Source organism: Labeo rohita, chromosome 15 (assembly GCF_022985175.1).
Source record: "Labeo rohita strain BAU-BD-2019 chromosome 15, IGBB_LRoh.1.0, whole genome shotgun sequence".
NCBI lineage: Eukaryota > Metazoa > Chordata > Actinopteri > Cypriniformes > Cyprinidae > Labeo > Labeo rohita.
Window position 1 is genome coordinate 26,673,989 of NC_066883.1, and position 15,324 is coordinate 26,689,312.

Sequence of the window (15,324 nt, forward strand, 5' to 3'; positions counted from 1 at the left end):
GTTGGATCGCTTGCTTTCTAAATGTCAAATGAATCTGGTTTTGTGCTCTTGGCAGGCAATAATTCACCGCACCTAACAATGTGCTCAGAAACCATGTTTATCCTCTTGGCAAGTGAACTTGTATTTAATGTTTGTATTACCTTGCACAGTTTTGTTCATGGTTATCGAGGATGAGAGCATGTCAAGAACCCTGTCTGCGTTGGCATCTGTCTAATCTAGCTTCTTCCACCAAGTATGAGATGAACTGCTGCCAAAAATACAATAGAGATTAATGGGAAACACACTTGGAAATCAGCAACAAAAGACACTTGTCCTTTTTAAAGGCCTTCTCACACCAAGGACGATAACTACAATGATAACAAGATATAGTTCTAAAAATTATTTTCAAGAATAGCAAAACCCATACCACAGAATGATTTTTCCAGCTGATAAATGATAAAAACATTGACCAATCAGGAGCAAAAGAATTTAAAGCGGCAGACACTTAGAATATACAGACGAATCGTCTGCTGGTGTGGTCGCTAATATTGTTATCTTTATAGTTATCGTTCATGGTGTCAACAGACCTTTAGATCTATGACCCACCAGTGGAAAAGCATGACTGTAATGAAGTATTTCTAATATATATCTCACTATATGTGTAGCCTATCAAGTCAGAATCAAATTTACGGATGTAAGAGAATGAAAACAAACTTACACAAGAGCTGTTGGGCTCTGTATTCAACTTTGTGCATTTTAATCGTTGTGCATGTTCTGGCATACAATCTTTTGCAGGTATATTCATTTCTTTTGAATCACAAATCAATTGCTTGAAAAAAGTTGAAAATAAAAACCATGAGTGAAATGGTTCAAAACTCTTTTATTTTATTATTTATTTTTTTTGTATTTTTTTGTATTTTATTTTTTTTTATCTTTTCCAGACAAACACATTGATTTCTGGACCACAGTAGAGGATGGAAACCTTTCACAAACATTTTTTATTATTATTATCATTATTATTTGAAAATACAAATATAAAATTATACTTTCCACATCTGAGATGTGAGAGACCCCCATCCACTTTAGTTTATTTTACAACAGGGCTTGAGCAAGCCATACAAGAAGACCTGAAAGATGCTTTCAGACGTCAGTCCGTTCAGTCAGTTCTCGCGGTAAAAAGTCCGTTAACGTTAAAAAATGGGCAAGTGTTAGGAATGGGCAAGGCAATCAGCGAGGCCGAAGGAAGCCTCCGGAAAAAAATGACAGACCGAGTGTCAAAAATAAGACCTAATGACACCATATTGACCGTACCCGTCCCCATTGAGCTACACGTCCTCGTCTGGTTCACACGACAGCTAAACTACTACCGGGCCTCCTTGCACATCTGCTGCAGCTCTTGGACAACTCATGATTCAACAGCCAGTGAAACAAACAGTGTGGACTAGCGTCAGTTCACCTACGATGATGAGGCAGTTTCAACAATTTAACAAAGAGATATATATACACTATACATATATATCTTGTATATGCATACAAGTATACTGTACATCAGACATTACAGTGTAGAACGCTTTGCTGCTTTATTAGTGGGATGATCGTTTTGGCCATTGCCTAACACTTGCCGCAAAATTCAAGTTTAAATGGATACGGTAGTTCACTCCCAAAATCACTCAACACCTTCCAGGTCATTGTCTTTTTTTCTTTTTCTTTTTTTTTTTTTTTTAAACCAACAATTTTCCAATGATTTAACTAGTCTAGCAAGATGTGTAACATTCATCCGCTGTAAACTGCTGTCCATGGAAAACAAAATGGTGGCAACAGAGCCATGCTACCTTAAAGTCCAAGCTACGAGATCAAATTACGGAAAAATCAGGGAACAGGGTAAGCGAATGGAAATGCCGTTTAAAAGGGTTGCCAGCCTTCATTTTAACCGAGAGTCACCGAACCACGCTTGTATTTGACAGCAGAAGGGAAATGTGCTTCATCTGCGGTCAAACATTCGCCTTCAGACCTAAATGGACGCTGGATGCTCAACTAACCGCGTAGCGTTACCGGTTAAAAAGATGTCTCGAGTAAGAAAATGCTGTGCACGGTTTCATCCCGACAGCACCGTTAAATTTAGCTCAAATGTACTGAGTTGTGCTGATCGTAACTCGCTAGTAGCATAAAAATCTCCCTTGCGAAGGTGGCTCATGTTTGATATCCCTGAGAACAGATGTGATTCAGGAATACAGATTCAGAGTGACACTGGATTCACACTAATTAGACAATGACGCCGTCTGGTATCGAATGCGGATGCTGAATTAAAATGAAAAGCTGGCAATGTAATTAAAAAGTACAAAAACAATCGTATGTTGACTCGAAACTAAAGGCATAAAAATAAAATCCAAAAAAGTGGGATTTCTGAAGAGTATAAATATCAAAAACCTATTAGTGTTTTATCCGTATCTATAATGATTAAGCTATATCGTTATTGTTAATTGATTCGAACTTACTAAAAAAATATTTATTCATGTAATAAAATCCTCTTCGGAATAGCTTGCGTCCCTCTTAAAAAACCAAAGTAAAGCGGTTTTGCATATCTAGCGTTAGCATTTAAGGTAGTATGGCACACACCCCTTTTAAAACATTCAAGGGTGGGGATCCAATTAATGCCTTGATTACAGCAATTTCTTTCTCCTAGATTTCATCAGTGAGAGCTTTGGTTAGTTGAAACCATGTGAGACCAGCAAAACAGTGGAACAAAAAAGGAGAAAAAAGAAGAAGAAAAAAAAACGAACGAAAGAAAGAAAAATTGCTATGAAAATAACGCTCAGCATTTTTTGTCTTTTGTCTTTAAATGATTATAAAGAGAAAGTTCTATCCTTACTGGTCCTACGATTGCTAATGAATACCTCTACGTCTTAACATTAAGTACATAACACCTACGACTACTCACTAAAGAGAGAGTGAGATATAGAGAAAGGGCAAAACGACAAAAGGAGAGTGAGGGGGGGGAGGGAAATGTGGAAAAATACCAACCGAGAAGTGTATAGACCACTACACTGGCATCAAGACAGCACTCTTTTACAAGGTAAAGTCATATTCCTGTTTTTTTTTCTTTTTTTCGGTTGTTTTCTCGTTTTTTTGTTTTACACACTACTAAAATACAATGATCAACATAAGATTACTGAATGAGGTGACAGGGAATGAAGAGAAACAATTGATAAATACAGTACATAATATCTGTATTATTGTCATTGTTATATTTAGTATAATCATTAACATCCACAAAAATATTGATAAAAATCCATCCCTATTTAAATTCAAAACATGTTCGGGATCATCTTCTTTCTTTTTTTTGTACGTTTGTCTTTTTTAAAACAGCTCAAACAGTTAGCACAAAGTTCTTGTTGTTTTTCTTTTTTCTTTTTTTTTTTTTAAATCGTATTACTTTTATCACATCTCCTTCTTGAGAAAGAATCCAGCATTCTGCCTCACCTGTTAGAGTTTAGTGAAATGAACAAAACAAAAACGGAAACTAAAAACAAACCCAGAAATTAAATAAAAGCAAAAAAATAAAACATTTTCAACAAGATCGAATAACAGCATACATCAGTCAATTCATATTGTAAATATCATTCATATTTCTAAATGCCATTTGTGTCTCATCAAATCCAGTCCCCACATGTACAACAAATGTGTGTAGCAGCTACTGGTTTCAATCAGTTTCAGTGTTTCTGAGGAAATGAACTATTGCTACCAATAAACTCATCTGTCATCTCTGATATTCTAGAATAAAATCCCTGGCGAGAGATTATTTCAAAGTACAGTCTTCGAATCGACGCAAGCCGAGACTCGAGATTCGTAAGCGTCCTCCTTCACATGACCCACGTTAGAGACTGTCAGTTCACATGTGCAAATAGAAAATGATAAATTCTCTCTCACAGTGCAATGATTTACTTAATTTCAAAACAACACTTTAATATCTTTTTTCAATATCTGTCTCAGGCTAAAATAAATTAATTTGTTTTAATCTCCTTTAAAGTAATTCTCACAGGACTGAGGTAATGGTATAAAAGACTTGTTTTCTTTCCTAATCGTAGAGCAATTTCAAAAACACTTTTTGAAATATTGCCTTTGTTATTCGAATGGTTAATCCGACATCGACACCCGACGGGAAAAAAACAGAAGCTCACGCTAGAATGCGAAACGAAAGGTTAACATGAAATGTCTCGACACGGTTTGAAATCATAGTTCATGTGTGCTTTGGATTTTGTCGTGATTTTTTTTTTTTTTTGTGTATTATTTCTTCTTTTTTTGTTACGATGCTGATTTCTGTATACCTTGTAAAGTATGTTCTCTTTGTAAGCTGTGCACATCTTAACGTACTATCTAATCCGTATGCTGGTATGACACCTGCACAGTTGTAAAGCCGACGGTATTTACAAAGCGAGCTAACAGTGTTCGATTCGAGTTTCGTCCGTACTGGGGTAAATCACGGCCTTTGTGCTACAGATGGACCTCGGTTACTGCATTGAGCCTCGAAGATATTTTTGCACTGACATATTTCGGCTTGCGCACGATACAACCTCTATGACACCGTCACAAAAATATGGTTCTCTCTCAGAAACAGTTTTGATGCAGTGAACAGAATAATATATACAGTTTCAGAATCTTTTCTTTTTAAATCTCATTTCACAAAGTATTAAAAGGAAAGCTTTTTCTTCTTTTTTTTTCTTTTTGTTTTCGTCGACAACAAAAATGACATTTATAAAAAAGGACTGTGAAAATATTGTAGTCCTCTTATTGCCCAAAATAGGTAATCATGGTTAACAAGACATCACAATAAACATAGAACAGAGCTACTAAGATTTTTTTGAGTTACCCACTCATTGCGGTTTAGGCTTGAATTAAAAATGTCACCTTTTCAAGCGTTCAAGAGTCATTTCAATCCGCTTTCTTGCTTGTATGAAATGAACCCTGAAAACGTGATAGACGAGGGCTGTGAAATGAAACTGCTATTGGAATATTACTACCTCAAAAAACAAACGAAAAAAAGAGACGGTTTATGTTTACATAGTCGCTCTCATCAGAGAACATTCAAGAACAATGAAGAACATCTATTAACTCAAAGAAACGTTGATTGATTCAACGTGTACACAATAAAAGATGACTAAAACGCTAAAACAAGAAAGGAAACTAAATAAAATTAAATCCTAATTCAAGGTCAGGGCTACACTAGGATAAAATATTCAAAAGCCAGGTTTTCAGTATAGTACAGCAGATTGTTTAGTTGTTTTCGTTTTTTTTCTTCTTTCTGAGATGATTCTGACGTTTCGGTTTGTTCTTCGTGTGGCGCCATCTCAGCTTTAGATTCCCGTTCAGCGCTGTAGTGCTTGAAGTTTAATGGCCTTTACCTGTACACAGAACCAATTAGAAACTCCGGCCAGTCTTCCCCGGGCCTCCTGATAAACTCTGCTGAAACAAACAGAGAAGTTGCTCAAAATTTGCACATACTTGCAGTAAAATGGGGTGTGTGTGTGTAATGGGGTGTGTGTGTGTGTGTGTGTGTGTGTGTGTGTGTAAAATGTACTGCATCTGAGCCTTGCTGGTGACAAGTTTGAACACATTTGACTACCAAATGTATGTATTTCATAATCTTCCAATGAGAGGTAAAAAACACACTACTAGGGCTGTCGTGATTCGTCGATTCATTTAGAGTTCTCAATTTGTAAAAAATCCTTGATTGCAATTTGCCCGTGTCGAGAAACGCATTTCAACGCATTACAACGCTTTCTGAGGCTAAATGATGTATAAAACCCATTTAAAAATCATAATAAAGAATAATGCTATTGTGAATTCACTACGATTCAATTAAATAAATATATGCGAATGCAGGGTTAATATATGCGCTTTGTTTACATTCGTGCAGGTTACGTACGTGCGTCTTAGAGCGGCTCTGTTCACAGTAAATTCTGCTCCACACAAACAGTTCTCATTTACATGTGTGAACCACCTCAAACTCCATCTCTGCATATTGCTGTGAGTTTCTGGGAATTCGACGTGCGCCACGTCTTCAGATTTGAAAGGCAAATCACTTCTAAACCTTTACATCAATATCTTTCTAATAGAGATGCACCAAATTTTCAGCCGCCAAAAATTAAAAAAAAAAAAAAAAAAAAAAAAAAAAAAAAAAAAAAAAAAATCGAACAAAATTACTTTATATTATTTACTAAAATAGTAAATAATTCTTAAAAAACATTTTTGGTTTCGGTTTTCGGCCAAGTGCATCCAGAATTTTTGGTTTCGGCCCAGAATTTTCATTTCAGTGCATCCCTACTTTTTAAACTACTAACTGTTTATCGCGATTTCACAATAAAAAGCTCAAACACTCATTCTGAGTTCAAACGTTTTGATTTCCACCTATTCAAGAAATTACAGTGGCTGCAGCATTAAGAAATGGCCAAATATTAAAGATTAAGTGGACATTTGAATTAAATGTTGTTTAGTCAATATTAAACAAGGATTAGATCATGCTGTGAAGTGTAAAAACAATTGACCGGCCGTAAAATGTAAAACACATTATGTATTTTAAGAGTTTTGTTCTATAAAACCATTACTTGCTTTTGATACTTTATTTGAACTAATTATCATTGCCTCATTGCTGTTATATATGTATTTTAAGTAATTTTAAAGGCTATTGTCCACAATTTTTATTACCACAAAAAAAAAGAATTATCCGATTACTCGATTAATGGCCAGAATAATCAACCGATTACTCGACTACCAAAATAATCGTTCTAAAGTTTGGGGTCAGTAAGAATTTAAGCAGTAAATTAATTAAAGTAAAGACATTTATAACTTTTGTTATAATTTATAACAAAATATTTAAATCTCAAATAATTAAGAATTAAGTTTTATTCATTAAAACGTTCTATTCACTAAATAAAAAAATGCAGTTTCCACAAAGATTTTAAATGTTTTTAACATTGATAATAATAATAATAATAATAAATATTTTCTTGAGCAGCAAATCAGCATATTAGAATGATTTCTGAAAGATCATGTGATACTGAAGACTGAGGTAATGATGCTGAAAATTCAGCTTTGCATCACAGGAATAAATTGCATTTTAAAATATATTATCTAAAAAAACAATTACTTTAAATTGCACCAACCCCACATGTTAAAACAGTAGTGTAAATGTGTGTATGCATGTTTTTTTTTTTTTTTTTTTTCCAAAACTAATATTTTTAAAAGAAAATTGATTTTACTTCCAAAAATTCTATTTATTTCTTTTTTTTAGTTTTTGTCCATTTATATATTTTTTAATAGGTGAAATACAAACTTTCAGCTTGTATTTTATATATTCTAATATTTAAAATACAATTTTGCTTCAGTCAAACTGTTTCTCTAATAAAACCAAGGTTATAAAAAAAACATACTATTGTAACCGTGTATTGATTCAGTCCGGCTGAAAGTTTGCTGCCGACAGCTTTAAATTGCAGTAGAGATGTTATATCATCAGAATCACTCCACCGTCAGCATCTTTTCATTATAATTTGGTCATTTAGGCTCAGATACAGAACACATTGACACTTTTATGCGAGCACATCTCATCTACGTGGTGTTCAGACATCGACACAACACATATGTTAGTGTTTCAAGCATGCAGAAACTCTCGGATGTCCATCCAACTAGGAAACGACCCGCTTCTGCAATATGTCTGCTGTTGCTTTCTCTGACTGCTGTACTTCAATCAAACGTTTGGAGAATCCATACAGACGGAGCGATTCTACCTACTCATTAAATCAATCATCCGTTTTGCTCGAGGACAAAATGAGAAGCTCTTTAGGAAGATTATGGGCAACAAACCGCAGTCCGCAGGCCTCTTATCCAGATGACAGGTCACAGGTAAATGCCACGGAGCCAGAGTCTGCCATAATCGCACTTGATGCTTTACCGTAGGAGAGGAAAAAAAAAACAGTCTGGGTGCAAATATTAACTAAGTATAGGGGAGGGATTTTGACCGAGTAAATGCGCATCCACTTATCCACACACACCGCATTTAAATAAGCGAGTCATCTCCGATTTAGCCATATCTCAGCATATACTCAAAATCACCTTTAAGTCCTTAAGACCTAGCTATACAAGCGCGGTGATTACGGAAACAGCGCCTTATCCGAAAAACCTGATGAATTACATCAGATGGCACCTAAGTCAACAGATTCTCAGCAAAGAGGGCTCGCTTCCAGGTGCACACTAATCAAAGCCGCAACACCTGTGCATAATATCCAAATACAGCACTTCATAGAGGATACGAGTCGACGCGTGTCGGGAGCGCAGCGCCACGGCTGTCGCAATACAGCTCTGGCAGTGAAAGAAAGCAACTGCGCAGTTTTGAGTAGACCCGCTCGCAGACATCATGCATGAAAGGAACAGTCGAATGACAGACAGGCAGGCGGAGGATAAAGGAGGAACTAGTGATAAAAAGTAAGGGGGAAATGTGTAGCTGCCACACTTACGGTGTTTGCGAAGCGGGAAAGGCTTTTAAAGGGCTTCAAAATGTGGAATCAATAATAAAATAGATGTTCAGTGAAAACCAGGTTGTTTCATATGAAGTTTAAATTCCCTTGTCTGGGATGTAAAAGCCCTGTAAAAGCCTACGGTGTTGATGAAAAAATAAAAAGCACTACACGGATTCAACGTAAACTCATCTGAGATCAAAATGAGAGGGAATCGGAATGAATAGGCAGATGGAACAGGAAGATAGTAGTGAATAGATACATAATTATGAAGGCAGAAATCAAAAAATATATGCATTTCATAAATGGTACAGGATATCTACCTCAAATGAGATGGCAACCAACCACCTGTTAGGTTTCAATGGTATCCATTTGTAAAAGCTGTCGCAATCAAAGGACCCTAAAAGTGTAGAGTTAGTAATGGTGTCAGTATGCATTCTGAGTGAAAAGGCTAATATGTCTATCACTCGTAAGTCATTTCAATCATCGCATGTGTTGCTAGCATGAATGAATGTTATCTGTAAACCTTAAAGATCAGTCCACATCATTCCCTCAGTCTGATCTAGGTGAACAGCAGGGGAGAGCTGGAACAACTGTAACAAATGTAACAGGCTATAACTTAACGCACAAAACACTCATTGTGCTCATATTTTAACACCCGAATGAACTGTATCAGCATCAAATCGTATTGAAATCATTGAGACCTTTGCCAGTCTTTTAAAGACTGCATGACTGAAACATTGCAATAAATAAATAAATACACACTACCAGTCAAAAGTCTTTGAACAGTGCGATTTTAATGTTTTTTTTAAGTCTGCATTTATTTGATTCAACTGATAAAATAACTGTTCTCTATTTGAATATATTTTAAAATGTAATTTATTCCTGTGATCCAAGCTAAATTTTTAGCATGATTACTCCAGTCTTCAGTGTCAGTGTATATAGTTTTTTAGGATTCTTTGATGAATAGAAAGGAAATAAAAGGTTTTTGTAACATTATACACTATACCATTCAAAAGCTTGGAGGAAAGAAATTATAGAAATTAATACTTTTATTTAGCTATTTATCAATGGCTTTATCTATTAATAATTTATCAATAATTTTCTGTTGATCAAAGAAATCTGAAAAATATAATAAAAATAATAATAAATGTTTTTTTGAGCAGCAAATCATAATATTAGAATAATTTCTGAAGGATCATGTGACTGGAGTAATGATGCTAAAAATTCAGCTTTGAAATCACAGAAATAAATAGATTTTAAAATATATTCAAATAGAAAACAGTTATTTTAAATAGTAAACATATTTCAAAACTGTACTGTTTTTGCTGTACGTTGGATCAAATAAATGCAGGCTTGGTGAGCAGAAGAGACATTTAAAAAACATTAAAAAATCTTTTTGAGTGGTAGTGCAAATAAATTAAATTAAATACTACTACTACTACTACTACTAATAAATAAATGAGTAAATAATAAAAAACTTTACAAAACTTAAAATGCAAAAAAATAATAAATAAATAAAATAAAATGTACAGATTAATAATTACATTAACTTTAATTAGTCACAATTAAATTTTCAATTTTCTGTTATGCCACATATCACCATTTCAAATTATGCAGCAAATCTATACTGGTTTAATATTATTAATCTCAATTAGGTACATTTAACAAAGGCTGGTAATCAAAAATATTTTATGGTTAAATAAGGCTAAACAATCTTGGAAAAAAAGTAAGTGTTACATTTTTCCTGCTCTCCCCATTTAAATCTTTTACTGCTAAACAATCAAGTAAAACAGAAAGAAATATGCACATTTCAAAGAACAAGAGAGAATGGAAAGTATGCTGTTGTGAGAAAGAACATATTTGATTTTTTTTTTTTTTTTTTTTTGTCAAGAAAGATCAAGTAATTGCATATGCTGTAATTATTTACATTCATGCCAACAATAACAACATTAATGAATTCATCTGAAATCACAATTCATGCAGCAAACATAGGCAAGAGACAAAAGCTGTCAGAAATCACATATAAGCCTCAATTTGAGAAGGAAAACTGTGAACTTCACCTGTGTCAGGCTCAGGTCCAAACACTGGGGAAATCTAAACATTGGCCAGATGTATCCACCTTTTTCCTAACAAGCTTACTGTGTTTTAAATTATGGGAGGTATTTCCGGTTTGGGGAAGTTCTGCTTAAAAAGACTGAACCAAATCATTTCAAATCAAAAAGCTGCACTACAAATAATCCTCATTTGTCATTTGTTTGACTGAATGAGCTGTCAATTTTTCTTCATGTTCTATTTTCAGTAACATAATGCTTGGTATTTTAATGTGACGTGGTATAAGAAGAATATCTATGGCAAGAGTTCTATTCTATCCGCAGCATTCTTTTTCCTCCTGGTTATTTTCTTTCTTCCCTTCTATTCTGCTATAACAATATGAAAGAAAGACAACATACACTGCGCATTTGAGGTCTGCTCTCCCGATTTAATTTACAATACGTCCTATGAATAATTCACTGGAATGCACTAAGAAATCTCTCATTTTTCTGCCCAAAAAATTCTCACGTCTCTTTCCAGGGTTGTTTTCACACGGACGCTTTAACATGTAACTGTGTCCCCTTTCCAATTCTAATCCCTGTTAGCAGTGTTTAATGGAATGTTTCTTAAGCAAGTCAATACAATATCTGTAATCTCTTAAAATGATGGAAATCACTTTGAAATATTATCACTCAAATGTTAATCGCTATTTTTTTTAATGAAGGCAATATATAGGTACAGTATATTAGCAGATTTTGTGGTATTTGTGGTCTGTTGAAAGTCATTTGTTTAACAATGCTTTAGCAATTTTTAATATTTGATGATTGAAGCGTAAGCAGAATAATGTCACCTTATTTAGGGCTCTATGAAAATCACTTTAATTCTTTCCAAAATCTGTTTGTTTTTTTTTCTGTTCACATTTTTCTGGATTGCATTTTTTTAATGGTTTAATTAAGAAATATGAATCAAAAAGCATGTAAAATTAATTGAAATCATGAACCGTACACAATTTAACAATAATTTACTAAAAGTTAAAAAAATTACTTTAAGGCCCTATGAAATGTGTTATTTTTTCCCCTTAAATTGTGTTTTACATTAATTTTTTGGATTCCAAAAAAACCCAAAACAAAATACAAAAACGTTATTAATCAAAAGCATCTCTACTCAACTGAATCATTTACTGAATATTTTTTTTTAAATTATTATTTCTTTATTATTGTTATTATTATTATTATTAGAAATACAGTGTTGTGCATTGACATTTTCTATTAAATAAAATCTGGTAAATATTTTGTTTCTGGTAAATACTCCAATAATGTTTTATTAATTGTATTAATAGTAGTAGTACTATCATTACACTGAGTAAAATATTTTACGGTTCCTTCAAGTTAAACCAAACTTTTATTTTGACGTGTTGCTGTGAAGACCTTTACATTTTTATCTTTTGTATATGATATGATGGTAGTTTATTTCAAAAGAAATGGTAAAATGCTCATGAAGTGACCAATGTATTCATATATTAAGGAGGCAGACGCTGAAAAAAGGATTCATATTTAAATAGTATTTTTTTCAGCTTAATATTCATAAACACGCATTTAGTGTACTGACCTAGTTTTGATTTATTCATCCAAAATTCAGCAAATTCCGTAACATTCCGTTTTTTACAGTAACTTCCATTCTATTCCGTAAATTCCATTTTTTTCGCATCACAGAAATCACAGGGCCCTACTTACTGAGTTTTTTAAAATGCTTATTTTGTTCACAGGCTGATTATTTACACTTAAACAGAATTTACTCCCATAATTTGCGTAAAGCTTCACAGGGCGTAGGAAAACGGTGGATAGATTTATAGAAAGAAATCTTTTGTAAAAACGCTTTTCAGTTTGTGAAGACGCTACTGAGGCTAACAGAAACAGCGGTTCATGTCAGACAGCTCAAGAAAGAAGTCTTTCTTCCTCCAGAACACTGTCAATCACTAGTGCGATGTTCTGAGGGTTTGAGGCCAACCTAAATTTGACTCTATTTAGGTTAGAAAAACTCCATCTGAAAGTCAAGCGCAAGGTGACATTGTTATTCTGAAAATCCCGTTTAGATTTAATGAGTGCCCGGTCTGTTTTGCAAACTGTACTTAAGGGCAGAAGAGTGAGAGAGAAAGAGAGAGAGATAGAGAGAGAAAAAAAAAGTAATTTGCTTTTCCTCACAAACAAGAGATTGGAGGGGTATTGAAAGCAGAATGAATCAGAGGTGTGTGCAGATAGGCAATAAACAGTGTCCTCACATACAAAGGCTCGTATTCATTTTTCCAGCAGATCTGGACGGCGGTTCAAAAAACGGCCGGAGCCGGTAATTCCCTCGGCAGCTCGTGATTTAGTGCGGCCTCCCTCATCAACCCCCCCTGCGAGTCGGCCCCGCTCCTTTTCTCTTGCGCCCAACTCCTGCTCTATCTCTCCGCTCCGCTAAAGGTTAAAAACTAATGCACGGAAGGAATAATGAATGCCTATGGCTTCAAAGGGCAAGACAACATATTCTTATGACAGGGTTTCTCACAAGAGTTGATTATCGCCTTATTGATTTACATATGCACTTTGTGTGGGGGACCTTTCAAAGGCTGCCTCTGGTATGCCCATCATCTGCTCGAAAAATAAAAAAGCCATTGTGTGCGGGAAACAAAATACCGGGTTGAAAATGAGAGAAGAACTAATTGTGAGATTTCTGTCCTCCGGGCTGGCACATGAACAAAAGCACACTGACACATCACACTGCTGCTGACAGCCGGTACAAGTTCACAGTTTGTTATCCTGAAGTTGACAGAGAGAGAGGAATGCTGGTGGGAATGCAGAAATGTTAGCAATGCTAAAACCAACGCTATCTAACTTCAGCTATTTGCCAGGGCACCTGCTTAGCACTAATGAGGCCGTGATTTCACATTTTTCAGCCTTCAAAAGAGAGACATTTTTATAGCCTTATTCCTCATAATTAGTATGGGTAAAACATGCACATCTATCACACCTTTGGACCCGTCGCAACCTAATACATCTTGGATGATTTATTTAGTGCTTTTTTCACATGTATTCGCTTCACATACCCGCATATCACGCATTCTTTTAGTCCTATTAGTTGTGTTAGAAATATTTATTCCTTCTAGACATTCAATTTAAAAAAAGTATTAGCTAATGAATTTATTAGCTAGATTGTGGAGGGAATTCATTAAAAAGTTTTCTTATTTACACTTTTGTGCAAAGTATTTCAGTGCAAAGAAAGTGTATTTAAAATTACTGTCATTCTTTTTGCACAAACATGCCTCATTTCTATGTAAATTGGAGCAGGATTTTATTTAAATAAATGAATCAAGTTATGCATACATAAAAAAAAAAAGATTTTTCTAAGTTCTAAGATTATTAAAGTATGTTTAACAAAATACTAGTTTAGACTTTCTGCTTTGTAATGTTAATGTGTTACTTGCTGTTTTTTTGTAATTATAGGTGAAATCCACTAAAGATTCCTGAGTGAAAAATGTCTTAAAGCAATTTTGTCTGCTGCAAAATGGTGAATTGTGCCATACAAATTGTATCAGCACATTTTGTGGGTGTTTTGCACTATTACCCAATTACATGAACCAAATCTGACATCTAGCGCAAATATGCTATAATACTAACGTAAATATGAAACGCCAAAATAATTCCCTCTTGATGTTTAAACATATTTAACCAGTTTAAACGTCAAAACAACTCATTCTACTAGGGATTTTATCAACCAGCTGAGCCAGTTGCTTGGACCTTTTCCCCTCAAACCATGGCAAATAATACAGTTGAAGTCAAAAGTTTACATACACGTTGCAGAATCTGCAAAATGTTAATTATTTTACCAAAATGCATTTTTTTGTACCGTTTAGTACTGACAGTTTAGTACTGACCTGAATAAGATTTCACATAAGACATTTCCATATAGTCCCAAGAGAAAATATTAGTAGAACTTATAAAAATGACCCTGTTCAAACATTTACATACGCTTGATGCTTAATACTGTGTTGTTACCTGAATGATCCACAGCTGTGTAGTTTTTTTTTTTGTTGTTCAGTGATAGTCGTTCATGAGTCCTTTGCTGGTCCTGAACAGTTAAACTGCCTGCTGTTCTGGACTATGTAAACATCTTTTATGTGAAATATCTTATTCAGGTCACTATTAAATAAAAAAAATGACATGCATTTTGTATGATCCCTCTTATTTTGGTTAAATAATTAACATTTTGCAGATTCAGCAAGGTGTATGTAAACTTTTGACTTCAACTGTATTCACTCTCTAAAATCTCTAATAGCAGCTACAAGAGTCTAAAAGCACTAATTTGGGAAGGGTGGTGAATGCATTACATGGGACAGAACACAGAAACTGTGATAGAGGTGAACAGGATACTTACAGCAATGCTGTGTCCGAAGCCGGAGCCGGGCTGGGGACTAGCAGCGCTAATGTAGTTGCCCACGCCGGAGTCTTGGCTGGTGGGGCCGTACAGGTCAGCCACTGGCCCGGGACTGCTGGCTCCAGGAAAGGCTCCAGGCCGGGGCGGGTTGGTGCCTGCCGGAGAAGCGGCCGTGCCAACAGTGATGTGAGCAGGGTTGCTAGTCAGGACTGCTGGTGTGTAGTACAACTAACAAGCTTAGCACAAGCATGCACTATAAGCACAAAATGTCATATTTTGAAAGGAAGTAGTGTGTGTGTATGTCTAAACTGCCTGGGGTGTTTTAGAAATAGTGGCCTAATGTCTTCTTTATGCTTCATCCAAAAGGTATGAAATGAAAAATAAAGAAGCT

General features: G+C 34.9%; 1 protein-coding gene across 12 annotated transcripts in view; it reads right to left on the reverse strand.

The window, feature by feature from the left end:
* Positions 1-705: 705 nt before the first annotated feature.
* The window catches only part of msi2b (musashi RNA-binding protein 2b), a 302,804-nt gene continuing 288,185 nt past the window's right edge, over positions 706-15,324 (reverse strand). For 4 of the 12 annotated variants that reach the window (XM_051128674.1, XM_051128671.1, XM_051128673.1 and 1 more), the window contains 3 exons: positions 14,934-15,088; positions 8,810-8,886; positions 706-5,436 (listed from right to left, as the gene is read on the reverse strand). In XM_051128674.1, coding sequence (XP_050984631.1) covers positions 8,845-8,886; positions 14,934-15,088 — 197 coding nt within the window. In that variant the 3' untranslated portion in view covers positions 706-5,436; positions 8,810-8,844. Of the gene's footprint in view, positions 5,440-8,809; positions 8,887-9,012; positions 9,080-14,933; positions 15,089-15,324 lie in introns of all 12 variants that reach the window. The other 8 variants (XR_007829159.1, XR_007829158.1, XR_007829160.1 and 5 more) reach the window with 5 other exon arrangements.